General features: G+C 45.9%; 1 protein-coding gene across 2 annotated transcripts in view; it reads right to left on the minus strand.

Moving 5' to 3' along the window:
- LOC122553871 (1-phosphatidylinositol 4,5-bisphosphate phosphodiesterase beta-2-like) overlaps positions 1–24,663 on the minus strand; it is a 145,704-nt gene that overhangs the window by 45,820 nt on the left and 75,221 nt on the right. For both annotated transcript variants that reach the window (XM_043698321.2, XM_043698320.2), the window contains 4 exons: positions 20,667–20,835; positions 8,216–8,310; positions 5,974–6,070; positions 4,307–4,391 (listed from right to left, as the gene is read on the minus strand). In XM_043698321.2, the coding sequence (XP_043554256.1) occupies positions 4,307–4,391; positions 5,974–6,070; positions 8,216–8,310; positions 20,667–20,835 (446 nt within the window). The remainder of the gene's footprint in view (positions 1–4,306; positions 4,392–5,973; positions 6,071–8,215; positions 8,311–20,666; positions 20,836–24,663) is intronic.

Below are 24,663 nucleotides of genomic sequence, written 5' to 3' on the forward strand. Positions count from 1 at the left end.
ACAGCACAATACAGGACCTTCGGCCCTTTATGTTGTGTCGACCTGTGGAACAATGTCTCCGTATTTTGTGCAATAGCCTACTGTGGGGAACCTTATCTAAAATCCACATACACCACATCAACCACTTTACCCTCATCCACCTATTTGGTCACCTTCTCAAAGAACTCAATAAGGTTTGTGAGGCATGAACTACCCTTCACAAAAACATATTAATTATCCCCAATCAACTTATTCCTCTCCAGATGATTATAAATCCTATTTCTGGAGTAGAGTGGTGCTGGAAAAGCACAGCAGTTCAGGCAGCATCCAAGGAGCAGGAAAATCGACGTTTCGGGCAAAAGCCCTTCATCAGGAATACTGATGAAGAATTCCTGATGAAGGGCTTTTACCCAAACCGTCGATTTTCCTGCTCCTTGGATGCTGCCTAAACTGCTGTGCTTTTCCAGCACCACTCTACTCCAGAATCTGGTTTCCAGCATCTGCAGTCATTGTTTTTAACCTCGATTATAAATCCTACCTCTTATAACCCTTTCCAACACTTTACCCATAACCGAAATAAGGCATGGGCAAAATAAGGGAGGACCAGAAAGCTAAACTGTATCTATTTTGATGCAAGGAATCTGACTGGTAAGGTAAATGAACTTAGAGCATTGATCAGCACTTGGGAATATGATCTTGTTACAATCACTGAAACATGGTTGAAAGAAGGACAGGACTGGCAGCTCAACATTCCTGGGTATAGAAGTTTCAAGCGTGATAGAGCGGAGGTAAGAGAAGTGGGGACATTGCTTTATTGATAATGGAAACCATCTCTGTAATAAGGGAGGATGTCTCAGCAGGATCTTCAAATGAGGCCATTGGGGTAGAGCTTAGAAATAAAAAAAGGGACAATCACTTTGCTGGGATTATACTACAGGCCTCCCAACATTCACAGGGAGATAGAGAAGCAAATCACAGAGGCATCAGAGGAACAGAGTTACAGTACAGGATACTTTGTTAACTGGGATTGCCTTCATGTGAAAGGATTAGACAGAGAGGAATTTCTAATCCAGGAGAGCTTTTTGTATTAGTATATAGGTAGTCCTAAGAGAGATGGGGCAATGTTAGACCTAATCCTAGAGAATTAAGCTGGTTCAGGTAGTTGAAGTATTAGCAGGGTAAACATTTTTAGGGATAGTGACCATAACCCTGTAAGTTTCAAAGTCCTCATGGAAAAGGGTAAGGATAGTGCAGGAGTTAAAAGTCTGAATTGGGGTAAGACAATTTCAACATCAATAGACAGGATCTAATAACCATGGACTGAGAGTAGCACCTTGTAGGTAAGTCTACGTTTGGAAAGTGTGAGTCTTTTAAAAATAATATAGTGAGAATTCAGGACCAGCAACAAGAAAGGCAAGGGCAGCAAGTCTGGGAGCCCTGGACATCAAGGGATATCAAGAGTTTGATAAAGAAAAAGAAGGATATTTTTGTGAAGTAAACAGCACCAAGAGCTGGGGAAACCCTTTAGGAGTACAGAGCATGTAGGGAGTTGCTTAAAAAAAAAATTCGGAGGACAAAAATGGGCCACAAACTATCTTGGGCAGATAGGGTTGAGGAGAACCCCAAGGCTTTTTATGAGTATATTAAGAGCAAGAGGATTACCAGGCAAGTGTGGGGCCTATTAGGGACCAAAGGAGCAACCTGTACGTGGAGCCAGAGGATGTGGGTGAGATCTTCAATGAATATTCTCATCCATACTCACAACGGTTAATAGCTGAAGATTTAATTTGGGATGGTGAGCCTCTAGATCATGTTAAGATTAATAAGGAGGGGTGTTAGATGTTTAATGTGCATAAATATGTGTGACTCTCCAGGGCTTGATGAGATGTATCCCAGGCTGCTATGGGAGGCAAGGGAGGAGATTGTTGGGGCCCTCGCAGAGATATTTAATACTTGGCTGGCCACAGGTGAAGTGCCAAGTGACTGGAGGATCACTGATGTGGTTCCTTTGTTCAAGAAGGGCAGCAGGGATTGGCCAAGTAATTACAGAGCAGTTAGTCTAATTCACTAGAAAGGAAGAAAAGGACAACCAACTCCCATTCCTCGACGTGATGGTACAGAGAACACCGAATGGAGAATTCACCACAAAGGTACACACACAGACCAAGTCCTAAACTATGAAAGCAACCACCCCAACACACACAAAAGAAGTTGCATCAAGACACTGTTCAAAAGGGCCACAACACACTGCAGTACACCAGAACTGCAAAAAGAGGAAGAAGAACACCTATACAACGTATTCGCCAAAAACGGATACCCCCGCAATTTCATCAACAGATGCCTAAGGGAAAGACAACAGAATGAGGACATGCCACAACCCAAAGGACTAGCCACACTACCATACATCAAAAACATTTCTGAACTGACAGCCAGACTACTGCAACCACTAGGACTCATAACAGCACACAAACCAACAGCCATTCTCAGACAACAACTCACCAGGACGAAGGACCTGATACCCAGCATGAGCAAAACCAATGTAGTGTACAAAAACCCATCCAAGGACTGCACAAAACACTACATAGGACAAACAGGAAGACAGCTAATGATCCGCATCCATGAACACCAACTAGCCACAAAACGACACGACCAGCTATCCTTAGTAGCCACACACTCAGATGACAAGCAACATGAGTTCGACTGGGAAAACACCACTGTTATAGGACAAGCCAAACAGAGAACAGCCAGGGAATTCCTAGAAGCATGGCACTCATCCACAGATTCTATCAACAAACACATCGACCTGGACCCAATATACTAGCCACTGCAGCGGACAGCTGGAACTGACAACCGGAAGCGGCAGATACAAATCACTATAAATGCCAGAGGAAACATCACAGAAGCGCTTCACAGGAGGCTCCCAAGCACTGAGGATGTCACCTAGACAGGGGACAGAATGTCTGCAACACAAATTCCCAGCTCGGCGAACAGAACCACAACAATTAGTTTAATGTTAACGATAGTGAAATTATTGGAAAAAGTTCTGAGGGTCAATCAACACTTGGAAAGGAAAGGATTGATCAGGGATAGGAAAGGTGACTTGATATATTTATAAGGGTGTTGTAGTTGATGTGGGCGGCACGGTGGCACAGTGGTTAGCTCTACTGCCTCACAGTGCCAGAGACCCGGGCTCATTTCCTGCCTCAGGAAACTGTCTGTGTGGAGTTTGCACATTCTCCCCGTGTCTGCATGGGTTTCCTCCGGGTGCTCCGGTTTCCTCCCACAGTCCAAAAATATGCAAGTTAGGTGAATTGGCCATGCTAAATTGCCCATAGTGTTAGGTGAAGGGGTAAATGTAGGGGAATTTGGGTGGGTTGCTCTTCGGAGGGTTGGTGTGGACTTGTTGGGCCGAAGGGCCTGTTTCCACACTGTAATCTAATCTAATCTAATCTTTACATGGATTTCAGTAAGGCCTTTTGACAAGGTCCCACATGAAAGGCTGGTCCGAAAGATAAGTCCATGGGATCCAAGCAACGTTGGCAAACAGGATCCAAAACTGGCCTACAATTGTGAGATTGGAAGCCTGTGACCAGTGATGTGCCATAGCAATCAGTGCTGGGACACTTGCTGTTTATAATCTACATTCACATGAATGAGAATGTATAATTAGTAAGTTTGCAGATGATGCAAAAATTGGTGGTGTCGTTGATAGTGATGAGGATGGTTTCAGTCTACAATCTGATACTGATCAACTGGTAAATTAGGTGGAGTGATGGCAGATGGAATTCAATCCTGATAAGTGTGAGGTGATGCAATTTGGGAGATCCAGTAAGAGAAGGATAAACCATCTATAACCTTTCAATTATATTCAAACTTGACTCACCCTTGCGTATCTGTTATTCAATCTATAAACTACCTCTAAATCCTCAATTATATTCCAGCCTATAACTCACTCCCGGGTACCTGTTAGTCTATATATAAACCACCTTACATCTCAATTAGATTCCACTTTGTAATTTGCTACTGGGAATCTATTATTCTACATATAAATCACACTGAATCCCTCGATTAGACTTCAGTCTGTGACTCACTCCCAGGTATCTGTTATTCTACATATAAACCACCCCTGATGCCATCAATTAGATTCAAGTCTGCAACACTCTCTGGGGAATTGACCATTCTCTATACCTTGCCGTTCTGCGTGTCAGCTAATCAAGTGGCTTTCTCTTCCATGGGAGTTTATGCCAACCCTGACAGAGGCTGCCCAGGTGTCAAAGCTTAGATTTCTTAATATGTGGCCAGTGCTGAACAAAGTGTGAAAGGATACTCAACAAAATCAACTGAGAATTTGACGAGCAGATCCAGAGCTTTGGTCTCAGTGAATGAAGAGATGATGTAGGATTTATTTATTTCTGTAAAATGAAGAGAGTAGGGTTAGCAAGTGTTTATACTGTACTCCTACCAGAATAGATTGAATAGAAATACAAAGTAGTTCTTTCTTTCAGCCTCATACCGAGTTACTGGAGGGGAGCTGAAGCCTATGATAACACCGGTTAGTGACCAGAGAATGAGACAGTGAAAGAGCACCTGAACATAGCACTTCGGGGTCTGTGCTACCATCTTTGCCATTGCAACACATATTGATATTGGATTGGAGTAATATTGTCTAGAATTCATGCACAGAGTGCACCGTCAGATACAGGTCCCACAGCCCAGCTGGTCTACACATCACACCATCCTCCTCCTGGCTAAGATTTCATATAGAAAGGGTGGTGAATCTGTGGGATTCACTACCCCAGAGTCCAGTGGACGCCATGACACTGAATGAATTGAAGGAGGACATAGACACATTTTTAAGTAGTATTGGGTTGAAAGGTTCTCAGGAGCAGGCAGGAAAGTGGAGTTGAGGCCAAGATGAGATCAGTTGTGACAGAGCAGGCCAGAGGGGCTGAATGGCCTACTCCTACTCCTGGTTCTTACATCCATTCTTTTTCTAAACCTATCAGCAAATTTGCGAGAGTCACATTCCCATGAAACAGCACATGCCGAGCGTGTTTTACATTGACAGTCAGTTTGATGGGTTCCAGCCAAAATGGTGTCTGGATGACTGTCGCTCCCTGCTATAAAGTGCGAGGGCCTGCAGTGTGCTGTCCCACCTTTAAACCTTGTTGTATCCGAGCACAGTTTCTGCTTTGTGTTAATGTTGTTTTGTTGGTTTTTCTCAAATGAACGAACAAATGGCCAACAAAGAGCTTTGCATGGATAAGTAGATTTGCTAAAGAGGAAGTCAAGAACGGGGGCATCTTCCTTCCTTGACCATGGAGCCTCCCCTTCAATACATCCCAACATCTCACCTCTATGACTCCCTGCATCATTAAGTCCTGTCTTCTCACCACTCTCTTGGTAAAAGGGTTTCTCCTGAATGTCCCCTTGAATTTATTACTGACCCCTTTCTATTTTGTGGTGCAAGTGGAAGCCTTATATCTACCTCTGCCCTTTCATTACTGAGGGCCTTGAGGGGCAATGGGGTAACTTTGGGAAAGAAAATCTGGATATAGGCCTTGCTAACCCAAGGCATGCAATCATACATCCTGCAGAGCCACCTGACACAGGCCAGTGGCAGGCAGTGAGAGTGGGAGAGAGTCCTGGTCACCTATATAGAGGGAAAACATTGGAGCATCTGCCCTTCACTATCGGTAACTCCAGGTGACAACATGCATGGAAAGGTGCAGCTTGGAATCTCTGAGAGATCGATAACATTGACCACAGCCTTTCGTTAACTTAGTAACCTCTATCAGGAGGTGCCTCAGTCTTCCTGTTTCGAGAGACAAGGGCTTTCCATGGACTTCTAACCTCACAGTTCCAAAATCGGAACCAGTTGGGAACCAGCTATCCATGCACAGTTCCTCACTTGGAACCAGTGCACTGGATCTCCTATCAGGGCAGAACTAACAAACTGAACTGCTTCGTGCAGATTGTATAGGGATAGCTTACTCTTAGCCACTTCAAAGGATTGGAACTTCACAGGCTGAATGTAATTGACCAGACTGGACATCTCTTCATACGCTGTCACTTCCTGCCCAGCAGTTCCCTGTTAGAAAAGAACACATGGACATCACTCAGTTACAGACACTCCAGTTGATGCAGCAATAACTGTGAAGTTAAGACCATAAGCCCATGAGTACAAAAGGCAGCACAGTGATTATATTACCAAACATAGGAACCCTGAACTTAAGCCATGAGTTACGTGTTCAAATCCAACCTCTGGAAAATCCCTGGAATGTGATGTTCGTCATTAATAATCATGGTTTAATTACCATATATAAACTACTAAAAACCTGTCTGGCAGAGGAACAGGAAATCCTTCGAGTCCTTTCCTGATTTCCTGGTTTGATTCCAGCCTTGGGTGACTGTCTATGTGGAATCTGCACAGTCTGTCCATGTGGGTTTCCTCTGGGTGCTCTGGTTTCCTCCCACAGTAAAAACATGTGCAGGTTAGGTGGATTGACTGTGCTAAATTGTCCACAGTGTCCAGTGACATGTGGGTTAAGTGGATTAGCCATGGGAAATGCAGGGTTACATGGATAGAGTTGAAGGTGTGTCTGGGTGGGATGCACTTCAGAGGATTGGTGTGGACTTGATGGGCTGAATGGCCTGCTTCCACACCGTAGGTATTCTATATTTTGATGATTTGGCCAAGAAATAGCTTTTCAAAAGTTCTCGCAAGTCATTCAGTACAAGGACAATTGGGGAGAGGAAATAAAAACTGCGAGTGAAGTTTACCCCCAGAAATAATTTTTTAAAAAAAGCAAAACTAGGCACGTCCCAACTCCATTCCCTGGACTGAATATTTGACTTGGAGCAATACTATGCGGGGGAGTCAAGGGAATAGGTCCTCCAACAGGGGAAATAAATGGATCACAGCAACACTTTCCCCCCCCATGCGATTGCCGCAACCTCACTCTACCACAACAATAAAATTCATCAAGTTCATTAAACATGATTTGTCTTTAACAAATCTGCACTGGCTTTCCTTTAGTAAAGTATACATATCCTAATAACCGTTAGTTCTGTCCCAGATGATCACCTCTCAATGCTTGCCTATCACTAGGTTAAATTGACTGGGGTTATTCTTACAAGGAGAAAGTGAGGTCTGCAGATGCTGGAGATCAGAGCTGAAAATGTGTTGCTGGAAAAGCGCAGCAGGTCAGGCAGCATGCAGGGAACAGGAGAATCGACGTTTCGGGCATAAGCCCTGAAGAAGGGCTTATGCCCGAAACGTCGATTCTCCTGTTCCCTGGATGCTGCCTGACCTGCTGCGCTTTTCCAGCAACACATTTTCAGCTCTTATTCTTACAAGCATGTGACATTTGCCATTCTCCCACCTTCTAACACGGTCAAGGATTGGCTTGGAAGATTATGGCCAATTTTGCTTCAATTTCTGTCCCCGGGTGCATCCCATTCAATCCTGGTGACTTAAAATCCAGCCTTGCCTTGATCAATTTGTAACCCGTCACGAACTGCTTTCATTATGATTTGGGTAGCATTGTTTATCTTGGTAAGGGCAGGTGCACTGCATTCTTTTAGACCCTTAGCCTTCCTCCTTATGTAGATCCCCTGCATGGTTCCTGTTGATTCATGGAGCATTGCAGAATGAATTTTACTCTGCATCAAGCTCCTCATATACCTGTCCCAGGAACGGTTGGCACAGACACGTGAGTCCAGTGATACTACTCCTCAACAGAAGACCGCCCCACCCCACCCCCACTCCCTGCAACACATCCCTATCATCTCCTCCCCTAAATTCCTTGTTGGCCTCCCAAGAGGTTTAACCCTGTTCCACCTTTCAGGAATAACAGAAAAGCAACAAATGTTTTCCAAATAACAATCATTGCAAGAAACAAAACATTGAGATGGTTTACAATTGAGGAATGATTCGGCGTTTTCAAAAGGCATTAGAGTTCAGAAATATGGTGGAGTCACAGGCTCCAGATTCCAAAAACAAAGATGGCCCAATTGGGAGAGATGGAATGAAGCCTTTGTAGATTTTTACATCAGTACAAATGCTATCATTAGTCATCCCTACATCAAAACTCAGGAACTACCAATGGACAGCACTGTGAGAGAATACATGTCTGACAACCATGGACGGATAAAAGGAAGGTTTATCTCCAACCTTTCAACACAACTCAAACCTCAGATTGAAAAGGAAACTGGAGAGAAGCAAGCAACAGACCTCATCAGACTCTTGCTTCTTCAGATCCTCCGCCTCTTCCAGCTCCATGTTCTCAGGTTCATCTTCGATATCATAGTGCTCCTCTACAGGCTCACCTACAATCAGCAAAAGACCCACGCAAACAATCAGCACCAGGTCCAAACTCAGCCAGCAGCAGACAGATCGTAAAAATAACCGTGAGAACTCAGGACACGGTCAGGGGAATGGGGTATATCAGAGTGTTACAGTGAGGGGCATGGGTTATATCAGTGTTCCAGTGAGGGGAGTGGGGTATATCAGTGTTACAGTGAGTGGAGGGGGGTATATCAGAGTTACCACTGAGGGGTATGGGGTATATCAGTGTTACAGTGAGGGGCATGGGGTATATCAATGTTATAGTGAGTGGAGTGGGGTATATCAGAGTTACCACTTAGGGGTGTGGGGTATATCAGTGTTACAGTGAGCGGAGTGGGGTATATCAGTGTTACCACTGAGGGGAGTGGGGGAGCGGGATATATCAGTGTTACAGTGAGGGGCATGGGATATATCAGTGTTACAGTGAGGGCAGTGGGGTATATCAGAGTTACCACTGAGGGGTGTGGGGTATATCAGAGTTACAGTGAGGGGAGTGGGGTATATCAATGTTACAGTGAGCGGAGTGGGGTATATCAGTGTTACAGTCAGGGGAGTGGGATATATCAGAGTTACCTCTGAAGGGAGTGGGGGAGCGGGATATATCAGTGTTACAGTGAGGGGAGCGGGGTATATCAGAGTTACCACTGAGGGGAGTGGGGTATATCAGTGTTACAGTGAGCGGAGTGGGATATATTAATGTTACAGTGAGGGCAGTGGGGTATATCAGTGTTACAGTAAGGGGAGTGGGGTATATCAGAGTTACCACTGAGGGGTGTGGGGTATATCAGTGTTACAGTGAGCGGAATGGGGTATATCAGTGTTACACTGAGGAGACTGGGGTATATCAGTGTTACAGTGAGAAGTGTGGGGTATATCAGTGTTACAGTGAAAGGCATGGGGTATATCAGAGTTACCACTGAGGGGTGTGGGGTATATCAGAGTTACAGCAAAGGGAGTGGGGTATATCAGTGTTACAGTGAGGGGCATGGGGTATATCAGTGTTACAGTGAGTCGAGTGGGGTATATTAGAGTTACCACTGAGGGATGTGGGGTATATCAGTGTTACAGTGAGGGGCATGGGGTATATCAGTGTTACTGTGAGGGGAGTGGGGTATATAAGTGTAACAGTGAGGGGCATGGGGTATTTCAGAGTTACCCCTGAGGGGAGTGGTGTATATGAGAGTTACAGTGAAGGGAGTGGGGTATATCAGTGTTACAGTGAGGGACATGGGGTATATCAGTGTTACAGTGAGGGGCATGGGGTATATCAGTGTTACAGTGAGCGGAGTGGGGTATATTAGAGTTACCACTGAGGGGTGTGGGATACATCAGTGTTACTGTGAGGGGAGTGGGGTATTTCAGTGTTACAGTAAGGGGAGTGGGGTATATCAGAGTTACCACTGAGGGGTGAGGGGTATATCAGAGTTACCACTGAGGGGTGTGGGGTATATCAGTGTTACAGTGAGCGGAATGGGGTATATCAGTGTTACACTGAGGGGCATGGGGTATATCAGTGTTACAGTGAGGGGACTGGGGTATATCAGAGTTACCACTGAGGGGAGTGGGGTATATCAGAGTTTCAGTGAGGGGAGTGGGGTATATCAGTGTTACAGCGAGGGGAGTGGGGTTTATCAGAGTTACCACTGAGGGGAGTGGGGTATATCAGAGTTACAGTGAGGGGTGTGGGGTATATCAATGTTATAGTGAGGGGAGTGGGATATATCAATGTTACAGTGAGGGGAGTGGGGTATATCAGAGTTACAGTGAGGGGAGTGGGGTATATCACTGTTACAGTGAGGGGCATGGGGTATATCAGTGTAATACTGAGTGGAATGGGGTATATCAGAGTTACCACTGAGGGGAGTGGGGTATATCAGTGTTACAGTGAGGGGCATGGGGTATATCAGTGTAATACTGAGTGGAATGGGGTATATCAGAGTTACCACTGAGGGGAGTGGGGTATATCAGTGTTACACTGAGGGGTATGGGGTATATCAGTGTTACAGTGAGGGGACTGGGGTATATCAGTGTTACAGTGAGGTGCATGGGGTATATCAGAGTTACCACTGAGGGGAGTGGGGTATATCAGAGTTACCACTGAGATGTGTGCGGTATATCAGTGTTATAGTGAGGGGAGTGGGGTATATCAGAGTTACCACTGAGGGGTGTGGGGTATATCAGTGTTACAGTGAGCGGAGTGGGGTATATCAGAGTTACCACTGAGGGGTGTGGGGTATCTCAGTGTTACAGTGAGGGGTGTGGGGTATATCAATGTTACAGTGAGGGGCATGGGGTATATTAGTGTTACAGTGGAGTGAGATATATCAGTGTTACCACTGAGGGGTGTGGGTATATCAGTGTTACAGTGAGGGGAATGGAGTATATCAATGAGAGGTGTGGAGTATATCAGTGTAACAGTGAGGAGTGTGGGTATTTCAGTATTACAGTGAGGGGAGTAGGGTATATCAGTGTTACAGTGAGGGGAGTGGAGTATTTCAGTGTTACAGTGAGGGGAGTGGGGTATATCAGTGTTACAGTGAGGGCTGTGGAGTATATTCGTGTCATAGTGAGGCATGTGAGATATATCAGTGTTACAGAGAGTATTGTGCGATATTATAAAGTGTTATAGTGAGGCGTGTGGGATATATCAGAGTGTTACAGTGAGGGGTGTGGGGTGTATCAGAGTGTTACAGTGAGGGGTGTGGAATATATTAGAATGTTACAGTGAGGGATGTGGGGTATATCAGAGTGTTGAAACTTTATTTCTTCATTCCTGAAGAAGGGCATGTGCCCGAAACGTCGAATCTTCTGTTCCCTAGATGCTGCCTGACCTGCTGTGCTGTTCCAGCAATAAAGTTTCAGCTTTGATCTCCAGCGTCTGCAGACCTCACTTTCTCCTCCTATATCAGAGTGTTACAGTGAGGGATGTACAGTATATCAGTGTGAAGATTAGAGTGGTGCTGGAAAAGCACAGCAGGTCAGGCAGCATCCATGGAGCAGGAAAATCGACATTTCGTGCAGGAGCCCTTCATCAGGAATGAGGATGGAAGGCTAGGGGGTAGAGAGATAAATTGGAGGGTGTGGGGCTGGGGAGAAGGTAGTTGAGAGTGCAATAGGTGGATAGGGAAAGGGGTAAAGGTGATAGGTTGGAGAGGAGGGTGGAGCGGATAGTTGGGAAGGAAGATTGGCAGGTGGGACAGGTCATGAGGGTGGTGCTGAGCTGGAAGTTTGGAACTAGGGTGAGGGGAAATGAGGAAACTGGTGAATCCACATTGATGCTGTAAGGTTGAAGGGATTCAGAGGTGGAAGATGAGGTACTCTTCCTCCAGGCGTCGGTTGGTGAGGGAGCAGCGGTGGAGGAGGTCCAGGATCTGCATGTTCTCAGCAGAGTGAGAGTGCGAGGGGGAGTTGAAATGTTCCTCCACGGGACAGTAGGTTGATTGGTGCGGGTGTCCCGGAGATATTCCCTGAAGCGCTCTGCGAGAAGGCGTCCAGTCTCCCCAATGTAAAAGAGACCGCATCGGGAGCAACAAATGTAATTTATTCCATCTAATCTTGACTGTAATCTCCAGCATCTGCAGTCCTCACTTTCGCCCAGTATATCAGTGTGTTACATGAGGGGTGTGGGCTATATCAGAGTGTTACGGTGAGGACTGTGAGGTACAGTTTATCAGTGTTACAGTGAGTGGCGTGGGGTTTATTAAAGTGTTACAGTTAGGGGTGTGAGGTATATCAGAGTGTCATAGTGAAGGGTGTGGGATATATCAGAGTGTTACAGTGAGGGGTGTGGGGTATATCAGAGTATTACAGTGAGGGGTGTGGAATATATTAGAATGTTACAGTGAGGGATGTGGGGTATATCAGAGTGTTACAGTGAGGGATGTACAGTATATCAGTGTGAAGATTAGAGTGGTGCTGGAAAAGCACAGCAGGTCAGGCAGCATCCATGGAGCAGGAAAATCGACATTTCGTGCAGGAGCCCTTCATCAGGAATGAGGCTGGAAGGCTAGGGGGTAGAGAGATAAATTGGAGGGTGTGGGGCTGGGGAGAAGGTAGTTGAGAGTGCAATAGGTGGATAGGGAAAGGGGTAAAGGTGATAGGTTGGAGAGGAGGGTGGAGCGGATAGTTGGGAAGGAAGAGTATTACAGTGAGATGTGTGGGTATATGAGGTTTTCAGTTAGGAGTGTGGGGTATATCAGAGTGTTGCAGTGAGATGTGTGGGTATATGAGTGTTACAGTGAGGAGAGTGAGGTATATCAGAGTGTTAGTGATTAGTGTGAGGTTTATTAGAGTATTACAGTGAGGAGAGTGAGGTATATCAGTGTTACAGTGAGGAGAGTGGGGTATATCAGAGTGTTACAGTGTGGAGTGTGAGGTATATCAGGGTGTTACAATGAGGAGAGTGGGTATATCAGTGTTACAATGAGGAGAGTGGGGTATATCAGAGTGTTACAGTGAGGGGACTGAGGTATATCAGAGTGTTACATTGAGGAGAGTGGGGTATATCAGAGTGTTACAGTGAGGAGAGTGAGGTATATCAGTATTACAGTGAGGAGGGGAGTATACCAGTGTTACAGTGAGGAGAATGAGGTATATCAGAGTGTTACAGTGAGGAGAGTGGGGTATATCAGAGTGTTACAGTGAGGAGAGTGAGGTATGTCAGTATTACAGTGAGGAGAGTGAGGTATATCAGTGTTACAGTGAGGAGAATGGGGTATATCAGTGTTACAGTGATTAATGTGAGGTTTATTAGAGTGTTACAGTGAGGTGTGTGGGGTATATCACTGTTACAGTGAGGAGAGTGAGGTATATCAGAGCGTTACAGTGAGGAGAGTGAGTATATCAGAGTGTTACAGTGAGGAGAGCGGGCATATCAGTGTTGCAATGAGGAGAGTGGGGTATATCAGAGTGTTACATTGAGGAGAGTGAGGGTATATCAGTGTTACAGTGAGGAGAGTGAGGTATATCAGAGCGTTACAGTGAGGAGAGTGAGTATATCAAAGTGTTACAGTGAGGAGAGCGGGCATATCAGTGTTGCAATGAGGAGAGTGGGGTATATCAGAGTGTTACATTGAGGAGAGTGAGGGTATATCAGTGTTACAGTGAGGAGAGTGAGTTATATCAGAGTGTTACATTGAGGAGAGTGAGGTATATCAGAGTGTTACAGTGAGGAGAGTGAGGTATATCAGTGTTACAGTGAGGAGAGTGAGGTATATCAGAGCATTACAGTGAGGAGAGTGAGTATATCAGAGTGTTACAGTGAGGAGAGTGAGGTATATCAGAGTGTTACAGTGAGGAGAGTGAGGTATATCAGAGTGTTACAGTGAGGAGAGTGAGGTATATCAGTGTTACAGTGAGGAGAGTGAGGTATATCAGAGCGTTACAGTGAGGAGAGTGAGTAATATGAGAGTGTTACAGTGGGGAGAGTGGGGTATATCAGTGTTACAGTGATTAGTGTGAGGTTTATTAGAGTATTACAGTGAGGAGAGTGAGGTATATCAGTGTTACAGTGAGGAGAGTGAGTTATATCAAAGTGTTACATTGAGAAGAGTGAGTATATCAGAGTGTTACAGTGAGGAGAGTGAGGGTATATCAGAGTGTTACAGTGAGGAGAGTGAGGGTATATCAGTGTTACAGTGAGGAGAGTGAGTTATATCAAAGTGTTACATTGAGAAGAGTGAGGTATATCAGAGTGTTACAGTGAGGAGAGTGAGGTATATCAGAGTGTTACAGTGAGGAGAGCGGGCATATCAGTGTTGCAATGAGGAGAGTGAGGGTATATCAGAGTGTTACATTGAGGAGAGTGAGGGTATATCAGTGTTACAGTGAGGAGAGTGAGTTATATCAAAGTGTTACATTGAGAAGAGTGAGTATATCAGAGTGTTACAGTGAGGAGAGTGAGGTATATCAGAGTGTTACAGTGAGGAGAGTGAGGGTATATCAGTGTTACAGTGAGGAGAGCGGGCATATCAGTGTTGCAATGAGGAGAGTGAGGGTATATCAGAGTGTTACATTGAGGAGAGTGAGGGTATATCAGTGTTACAGTGAGGAGAGTGAGTTATATCAAAGTGTTACATTGAGAAGAGTGAGTATATCAGAGTGTTACAGTGAAGAGAGTGAGGGTATATCAGTGTTACAGTGAGGAGAGTGAGTTATATCAGAGTGTTACATTGAGGAGAGTGAGGTATATCAGAGTGTTACAGTGAGGAGAGTGAGGTATATCAGTGTTACAGTGAGGAGAGTGAGGTATATCAGAGCGTTACAGTGAGGAGAGTGAGTAATATGAGAGTGTTACAGCGGGGAGAGTGGGGTATATCAGTGTTACAGTGATTAGTGTGAGGTTTATTAGAGTATTACAGTGAGGAGAGTGAGGTATATCAGTGTTACAGTGAGGAGAGTGGGGTATATCAGAGTGTTACAGTGAGGAGAGTGGGGTATATCAGAGTGTTACAGTGAGGAGAGTGGGGTATATCAGAGTGTTATAGTCAGGAGAGTGAGGTATGTCAGAGTGTTACAATGAGGAGAGTGGGGTATATCAGAGTGTCATTGTGAGGGGTGTGGGATACATTTGAATGTTACAGTGAAGCGTGTGAGATATATCAGCGTTACAGTGAGGGATGTGGGACATATCAGAGTGTCGTAATGAAGGGAAAGGGATATAGCAGAGAGTTACACTGAGTCATGTAGAATGTATCAGAATGTTACAGTGAGGGGTGTATGGTATATCAGTGTGTTACAGAGAGGGGTGTGGGTATCAGAATGTTATGGTGAGGAGTGTGAGATATATTAAAGTGTTATGGTTAGGGGTGTGGGTATATCAGAGTGTTACAGTGAAGGGTGTGGATATATTAGAATGTTACAGTGAGGGGTGTGGTATACATCAGAGTGTTACAGTGAAGGGTGTATATATATTAGAATGTTACAGTGAGGGGGTGTGGGATATATCAGAGTGTTACAGTGAAGGGTGTGGATATATTAGAATGTTACAGTGAGGGGTGTGGAATATATCAGAATGTTACAGTGAGGGGTGTGTAGTTTTTCAGATTGTTGTAGTGAGGGGTGTCGGGTATATCAGTGTTACAGTGAGGGGTGTGTGCTATACCAGACTGTTAGTTTGAGGAGTGTGGGGTATATCAGAATGTTACAGTGAGGTGTGTGCAGTACATCAGGGTATTACGGTGAGGAGTGTGGGGTATAACAGAATGTTACAATGAGGGGTGTGGGTATATTAGAATGTTACAGTGAGGGGTGTGCAATATATCAGAGCGTTAGAATGAGGGGTGTAGGGTATGTCAATGTTACAGTGAGGGATGTGGGCTATATCAGAGTGTTAGGTTGAGGGGTGTGGGGTATATCAGCATTACAGTGAAGAGTGTGAGGCATATCAGATTGTGAGGGGTGTGCAGTATATCAGAGTATTACAGTGAGGGGTGAAGGGTATATGAGTGTTACAGTGAGGGGTGTGAGCTATATCAGAGTGTTATGGTGAAGAGTGTGGGGTATATCAGTGTTACAGTGAGGCATGTGGAGTATATCAGAAGATTACAGTGAGGGTGCGCAGTATATCAGAGTGTTACAATGAGGGGTTTAGGGTATATCAGTGTTACAGTGAGGGGTGTGGGCTGTATCAGAGTGTTATGGTGAGGAGTGTGGGGTATATCTATGTTACAGTGAGGCATGTGGAGTATATCAGAAGATTACAGTGAGGGTGCTCAATATATCAGAGTGTTACAATGAGGGGTTTAGGGTATATCAGTGTTACAGTGAGGGGTGTGGGCTATATTAGAGAGTTACGGTGAGGGGTGTCAGGTATATAAGGTGGTACAGTGAGAAGCGTGAAATATATCAGAGTGTTACCGTGGGGAGTTAGGGAACTGGAGCTGGAGTTGGATGAAGTTTGGATCATTCGGGAGGCAGTTATTGACAGAACTTACAGAGAGGTAGTCACTCCCCAGATAAAAGAAAAAGACAGATGGGTGACAGTTAGGGGACAGAAAGGGAACCGACAGGCAGTGCAGGGATCCCCTGTGGCCATTCCCCTCAACAATAAGTATACCATTTTGGATACTGTTGGGGGGGATGACTTACCAGGGGAAAGCAGTGGGGCACCTGCTGCTCAGAAGGGAAGGGGGAAGAGGAGCAGAGCAGTAGTCATTGGGGACTCGATAGTTAGGGGGACAGATAGGAGGTTCTGTGGGGACGAGAGAGACTCACGGTTGGTGTGTTGCCTCCCGGGTGCCAGGGTCTGTGATGTCTCTGATCGTGTTTTTGGGATCCTTCAGGGGGAGGGAGAGCAGCCCCAAGTCGTGGTCCACATTGGCACCAACGACATAGGTCGGAAGAGAGATGGGGACTTGAGGCAGAAATTCAGGGAGCTAGGATGGAAGCTTAGAGCTAGGACAAACAGAGTTGTTCTCTCTGGTTTGCTGTCCGTGCTACGTGCTAGTGAGGTGAGGAATAGAGAGAGAAAGGAGTTGAACACGTGGCTACAGGGATGGTGCAAGAGTGAGGATTTCGGGTTTTTGGATAATTGGAGCTCTTTCTGGGGTAGGTGGGACCTCTACAAGCAGGATGGTCTTCATCTAAACCAGAGGGGTACCAATATCCTGGGTGGGAAATTCGCTAAAGCTATTAAGGTGAATTTAAACTAACACAGCAGGGGGATGGGAACCAAAACTGTAGGACAGCTACAGAAGAGGATGAGAGTAGGGAGTTCCAAAATCAAGTATCTGACACTGGCAAGCGAGAACCTGGTTTGAAGTGTGTGTACTTCAACGCGAAGAGCATCCAAAATAAAGTGGGTGAACTGGTAGCGTGTGTTGGTACCTGGGTCTTTGATTTTGTGGCCATTACGGAGACATGGATGGAGGGGACAGGAATGGCTATTGCAGGTTCCGGGATTCAGATGTTTCAGTAAGAACAGAGAAGATGGTAAAAGAGGGAGAGGTATGGCATTGTTGATCAGGGACAATATTACAGTTGTAGAAAGGATGTTTGGGGACTTGTTAACTGAGGTAGTATGGGCTGAGGTTAAAAACAGGAAAGGAGAAGTCATCACACTGGGAGTTTTCTATAGGCTTCCGAATAGTTCCAGAGATGTAGAGGAAAGGATAGCAAAGATGATTCTTGATAGGAATGAGAGAGGCAGGGTAGTTGTCATAAGGGACTTCAACCATCCAAATATTGACTCGGATCACTACAGTATGAGTACTATAGATGGGTCAGTTTTTGTCCAGTGTGTGCAGGAGGGCTTCCTGACACAGTATGTAGACAGGCCTACAAGGGGCGAAGTAAAAACAATGACTGCAGATGCTGGAAACCAGATTCTGGATCAGTGGTGCTGGAAGAGCACAGCAATTCAGGCACAGGCCTGTCCTCGGATGCTGCCTGAATTGCTGTGCTCTTCCAGCACCACTGATCCAGAATCCACTACAAGGGGCGAAGCCACTTTAGATTTAGTACTGGGTAACGAGCCTGGCCAGGTGTTAGATTTGGAAGTAGGTGAGCACTTTGGAGACAGTGATCACAATTCTGTCAGGTTTACTTTAGTGATGGAAGGGATAGGTGTACTCCACCGAGCAAGAGTTACAGCTGGGGGAAGGGAAATTACGATGCAATTAGGAAAGATTTAGGAAGCGTAGAAAGGGGAAGGAAACTGCAGGGGATGAGCACATGTGGAGCTTATTCAAGGAAAAGCTCCTGTGTGTCCTAGATAAGTATGTACCTGTCAGGCAGGGAGGAAGATATGGAACACGTGAGCCGTGGCTTACTAAGGAAGTGGTCAAGAAGAAGAAGAAGGCTTATGTTAGGACAAAATGTGAAAACTCAGTTAGGGCGCTTGAGGGTTACAAGGAAGTCAGGAAAGACATAAAAAGTGAGCTCAGAAGAGCCAGGAGGAGACATGAAAAGTTGTTGGCGGATAGGATCAGGGTTAACCCTAAGGTATGTCAGGAATAAAAGAATGACGAGAGTTAAATTAGGGCCAATCAAGGATAATAGTGGGAAGTTGTGTGTGGAGTCAGAGGAGATGGGGAAGCAGTAAATAAATATTTTTCGACAGTGTTCACTATAGAAAGTGAAAATGTTGGCAAGGAAGATACAGAGATACTTGCATCTAGACTAGAAGAGATTGAGGTTCACAAGGAAGAGATATTAGAAATACTGCAGAGTGTGAAAATAGACAGGTCCCCTGGGCCGGATGGGATCTATCCTAGGATCCTCTGGGAAGCAAAGGAAGAGATTGCCGAGCCTTTGGCATTGATCTTCAAATCATCATTGTCTACAGGAATAGTGCCTGAGGACTGGAGGATAGCAAATGTGGTTCCCTTGTTCAAAAAGGGTAGTAGAGACAACCCTGGTAATTACAGACCAGTGAGTCTCACTTCAGTTGTTGGTAAAGTGTTGGAAAAGGTTATAAGAGATAGGATTTATAACCATCTAGAAAAGAATAATCTGATCAGGGACAGTCAGCAAGGTTTTGTGAAGGTTAGGTCGTGCCTAACGAATCTTATTGACTTTTTTGACAAAGTGGCCAAACAGGTAAATGAGAGTAAACCGGTTGATATGGTGTATATGGATTTCAGCAAGGCGTTCGATAAGGTTATTATACAAAATGCGGAGGAATGGGATTGTGGGAGACATAGCAATTTGGATCAGTAATTGGCTTGCTGAAAGAAAATAGAGGGTTGTAGTTGATGGAACATGTTCATCTTGGTGTCCAGTTACTAGCGGCGTACCGCAAGAGTCGGTGTTGGGTCCACTGCTGTTCATCATTTTTATAAATGACCTGGATGAGGGCTTAGAAGGGTGGGTTAGTAAATTTGCGGACGACACTAAGGTCGGTGGAGTTGTGAATAATGACGAAGGATGTAGTAGGTTGCAGAGAGACATAGATAGGATGCAGAGCTGGGCTGAGAGGTGGCAAATGGAGTTTAATGTGGACAAGTGTGAGGTGATACACTTTGGACGGAGTAATCAGAATGCAAAGTACTGGGCTAATGGTAAGATTCTTGGGAGTGCAGATGAGCAGAGAGATCTCAGTGTCCATGTACACAGATCCTTGAAAGTTGTCACCCAGATTGACAGGGTTGTTAAGAAAAAACACTGTGTTTTGGCCTTTAATTATAGAGGGATTGAGTTCCGGAACCAGGAAGTTATGCTGCAGCTGTACAAAGCTCTGGTACGGCCACACTTGGAGTATTGTGTAGAGTTCTGGTCACCGCATTATAAGAAGGATGTGGAAGCTTTGGAAAGGGTGCAGAGGAGATTTACTAGGATGTTGCCTGGTATGGAGGGAATGTCTTACGAGGAAAGGCTGAGGGTCTTGAGGCTGCTCTTGTTAGAGAGAAGAAGGTTGAGAGGTGACTTAATAGAGACATATAAGATAATCAGAGGGTTAGATAGGGTGGACAGGGAGAGCCTTTTTCCAAGTATGGGAACGGCAAACACAAGGGGGCACAACTTTAAAGTGAGGGGAGATAGGTATAAGACAGATGTCAGAGGTAGTTTCTTTACTCAGAGAGTAGCAAGGGTATGGAATGCTTTGCCTGCAACGGTAGTAGATTCGCCAAGTTTAAGTGCATTTAAGTCGTCATTGGACAGGTATATGGACGTACATGGAATAGTCTAGGTGGGGTGGGCTTCAGATTAGTGTGACAGGGCGGCGCAACATCGAGGACCGAAGGGCCTGTATTGCGCTATAGTATTCTATTTCTATGAATGTGGGGTATATCAGTGTTACAGTAAAGGGTGTAGGTTATATCAGAATGTTACAGTGAGGGGTGTGGCATATATCAGAATGTTACAGTGAGGGGTGTGCAGTATATCACAGTGTTAAGTGAGGGGTATGGGGTATATCAGAGTATTACACTGAGGAGAATGGGGTAAATCAGTGTTACAGTGAGGCCTGTGGAGTATATCATGTTACAGTGGAGGAGTATATCAGTTTTACAGTGAGGGGTGTGGGATAAATCAGAGTTTTACAGTGAGGTGTGTGGGATATATTAAAGTGTTACAGTGAGGGGTGTGGGGTATATCAGTGTGTCATAGTGACGGGTGTGGGATATATTACAGTGTTACAGTGAGGCGTGCGGGATATTATCAGAGTGTTACAGTGAGTGGTGTGGGGTATATCAGAGTGTTACAGTGAGGGGAGTGGGGTATATCAGTGTTACAGTGAGGGGAGTGCAGTCTATCAGTGCTACAGTGAGGGGTGTGGGGTCTATCATAGTGTTACAGTGATGGGAGTGGGGTATGTCAGTGTGTTCGCGGTAAATTGCTGTTACAGGTTGATGTGTATATTTTCAGTTATTGCCCTATCAGCCACAGGAAGCTGTACCTGTTTGAGAGATCTCTCCCTGCAGTGTTGTCTGATCAGCCTCTGAGACCATGCTCTTCCTCCTCTGCCCATCTTGGTTGTTGGCACTGCTCATCTTGTTCTTCTTGTTCTTGATGAGAATCTTACCCATCAGTTCGTGTGGGCTGGGAAGGGGGACTCCGGGTCTCAGCTGTCACACAGTAGAGCAAACACATTGAGATCTGTTGCAGACTGACACAGTCAACTGTTGACTGTCACTGAAATCTCAGCCAAATAACGCCTGGTGTTACACACAGGCCAGCAGAAGATTTTTAAAAATACCGCAATTGATCACCTGCATATGTTGAAAAAACAAATATAGATAGAAATCTCACCTAATTTGTCTGCTTCTGCCTTGAAGATCTAAGAGTGGAGTTAGTCCTGGACTTCCCTGTGTAGGAGTGACCTCCCACAGTGGGGAGTATCTGCCAAATTGCTGGGGTCCCAAACTCCGAGGCAGCAGTGGAATTCTAAATGACAGGCCCTGTCCATCTTTTTTCACAGAGAGCCCGATCTGACTGACCCAGATCTTGGCTGAGCCTTTCCTGAGAAACCTCAGCAAAATAGGAAAGAGCATTTGACGCCACCCCACCACCCCCCAACCCCAACACCAACCTCCACTCCCCACCCCCTCCACACACTCTCACAACTCTTCCTGTTCCCCGACCCTCTCTCACACAGCTTTCTGATCTCCCACCATTCCCCCCACTCTTCCTAGCCACCCTCTTCACCGCCCCACCCCACACTGTCAAACTTCAAACCTCAAAATGGGAATTTAAGTCTGAGTCTGCCAAATCCCACATTGTTAAAATGAATATGCTGTGAAGTAAGCATTGATCATTTTGGTGAGATGGTGGGTGATGGAATCAGTTTGGTCAGTGACAATTAAGTCTTGTAACCATGGGGCTGCATGGTGGCTCAGTGATTAGCACTGCTGCCTCACAGTGCCAGGGACCCGAGTTTGATTCCAGCCTCGGGTGACTGTGTGGAGTTTGCACATTCTCCCCTGTCTGTGTGGGTTTCCTCCAGGTGCTCCAGTTTCCTCCCACGGCCCAAAGATGTGCAGGTTAGGTAGATTGGCCATGCCAAATTACCCAATGGTCCAGCGATGTGCAGGTTAGGTGAATTGGCCATGCCAAATTACCCACTGTATCCAGGGATGTGCAGGTTAGGTAGATTGGCCATGCTAAATTACCCACTGTGTCCAGGGATGTGCAGGTTAGGTGGATTGGCCATGCTAAATTACCCAATGGTCCAGCGATGTGCAGGTTAGGTGGATTGGCCATGCCAAATTACCCACTGTGTCCAGGGATGTGCAGGTTAGGTGGATTGGCCATGCCAAATTACCCACTGTGTCCAGGGATGTGCAGGTTAGGTGGATTGGCCATGCTAAATTACCCACTGTGTCCAGGGATGTGCAGGTTAGGTGGATTGGCCATGCTAAATTACCCAATGGTCCAGGGATGTGCAGGTTAGGTGGATTGGCCATGCCAAATTACCCACTGTGTCCAGGGATGTGCAGGTTAGGTGGATTGGCCATGCCAAATTACCCACTGTGTCCAGGGATGTGCAGGTTAGGTGGATTGGCCATGCCAAATTACCCACTGTGTCCAGGGATGTGCAGGTTAGGTGGATTGGCCATGCCAAATTACCCAATGGTCCAGGGATGTGCAGGTTAGGTGGATTGGCCATGCCAAATTACCCACTGTGTCCAGGGATGTGCAGGTTAGGTGGATTGGCCATGCTAAATTACCCAATGGTCCAGGGATGTGCAGGTTAGGTGGATTGGCCATGCCAAATTACCCACTGTGTCCAGGGATGTGCAGGTTAGGTGGATTGGCCATGCCAAATTACCCACTGTGTCCAGGGATGTGCAGGTTAGGTGGATTGGCCATGCTAAATTACCCACTGTGTCCAGGGATGTGCAGGTTAGGTGGATTGGCCATGCCAAATTACCCACTGTATCCAGGGATGTGCAGGTTAGGTAGATTGGCCATGCTAAATTACCCACTGTGTCCAGGGATGTGCAGGTTAGGTGGATTGGCCATGCCAAATTACCCACTGTGTCCAGGGATGTGCAGGTTAGGTGGATTGGCCATGCCAAATTACCCACTGTGTCCAGGGATGTGCAGGTTAGGTGGATTGGCCATGCCAAATTACCCAATGGTCCAGGGATGTGCAGGTTAGGTGGATTGGCCATGCCAAATTACCCACTGTGTCCAGGGATGTGCAGGTTAGGTGGATTGGCCATGCTAAATTACCCAATGGTCCAGGGATGTGCAGGTTAGGTGGATTGGCCATGCTAAATTACCCAATGGTCCAGGGATGTGCAGGTTAGGTGGATTGGCCATGCTAAATTACCCAATGGTCCAGGGATGTGCAGGTTAGGTGGATTGGCCATGCCAAATTACCCAATGGGGAGAAAGTGAGGTCTGCAGATGCTGGAGATCAAAGTTGAAACTTTATTGCTGGAACAGCACAGCAGGTCAGGCAGCATCCAGGGAACAGGAGATTCGACGTTTCGGGCACAGGCCCTTCTTCAGGAATACCCAATGGTCCAGGGATGTGCAGGTTAGGTGGATTGGCCATGCTAAATTACCCAATGGTCCAGGGATGTGCAGGTTAGGTGGATTGGCCATGCCAAATTACCCACTGTGTTCAGCGATGTGCAGGTTAGGTGGATTTGCCATGCCAAATTACCCACTGTCTCCAGGTATGTGCAGGTGAGGTGGATTAGCCATGGGAAATGCAGGTTGCAGATAGGGGGTTGGGGTCTGCATGGGATGGTCTTCAGAGGGTCAGTGTGGACTCAGTGGGCCCATTGGCCTACTCGTGGATGTGGGGATTCTATGTCAACCTTTCCCCTTATTCCCAGCTCCAAACCAGATGGTGTGAGAGGTTATTGAGATGGAATCAGGGCAAAAAGGATTGATATGTGGGTACCAGCCAATGTGCTAGGTGAATAATTGAGGGGAGTGGGGAATGGCAAATGTGTTATCGACCTCAGGGTTCAATGGTCTTTGAGCTGGGAGCTGCAGCAATGTGTTTAAATTTCTTGATGAATCACTGAGTCATTGACCTCAGGTCTTCTGTAATAATTGCCACTTGGTTTGGTTACTTTACCGTAACACCACCTAAAGCATCATGTGGGCAGCACGGTGGCTCAGTGATTAGCACTCCTGCCTCACATTGCCAGGGACCCAGGTTCAATTCCAGCCTCGGGCGACTGTCTGTGTGGAGTTTGCACATTCTCCCCGGGTCTGCGTGGGTTTCCTCTGGATGCTCCGGTTACCTCTCACAATCCAAAGATGTGCAGGGCAGGTGAATTGGTCATGCTAAATTGCCCATCCTGTTCAGGGATGTGTAGGTTATGTACATTAGTTGGGGTAAATATAGGGTAATAGGGTTGGGGAATGGGTCTGGATGGGTTACTCTTCGGAGGGTGGGTGTGGACTTATTGAGCTGAAGGTCCTGTTTCCACAGTGTAGGGATTCTAATATCTGGATGCATCACAGCTTGGTACGGCAACTGCTGTTCCCAAGACCACAAGAAACTACAGAGACCGTCCCACTCCCTTATACTGTTTTCCATCCTGTTCCGTTGGGCAGAAGATATAAAAGTTTGTACACCAGTACATGAACCAACAGATTCAAGAACAGCTTATTCCCCACTGTTATCAGACTTTTGAACAGACCTCTTTAACATTAATTCTGGTCTCTCCTCCTCTCTCAGCAGAAGCAGGTCAGTCAGTCCCCTTTCCTGTCTTTACCCTATTGCCCTCAAATCTGTGTCTTCAAATAATCGTCCAATTCCCTTTCTGCGGCCAAATAATGGTTTAATACTTGGTACCTGTCAACAAGAGATAACTTGTGTGCCCCACTGCATTGTTGGGGTCAGTTGAAGTTTATAAATAAGCAACAGCATTCAGCCTGAATAGAGATAAGCTTTTTCCCAGGGTGAAGGATTCAATAATGAGAGG

Source organism: Chiloscyllium plagiosum, unplaced genomic scaffold, assembly GCF_037043375.1.
Source record: "Chiloscyllium plagiosum isolate Xiang-an unplaced genomic scaffold, Cpla_swu_hap1 HiC_scaffold_8, whole genome shotgun sequence".
NCBI lineage: Eukaryota > Metazoa > Chordata > Chondrichthyes > Orectolobiformes > Hemiscylliidae > Chiloscyllium > Chiloscyllium plagiosum.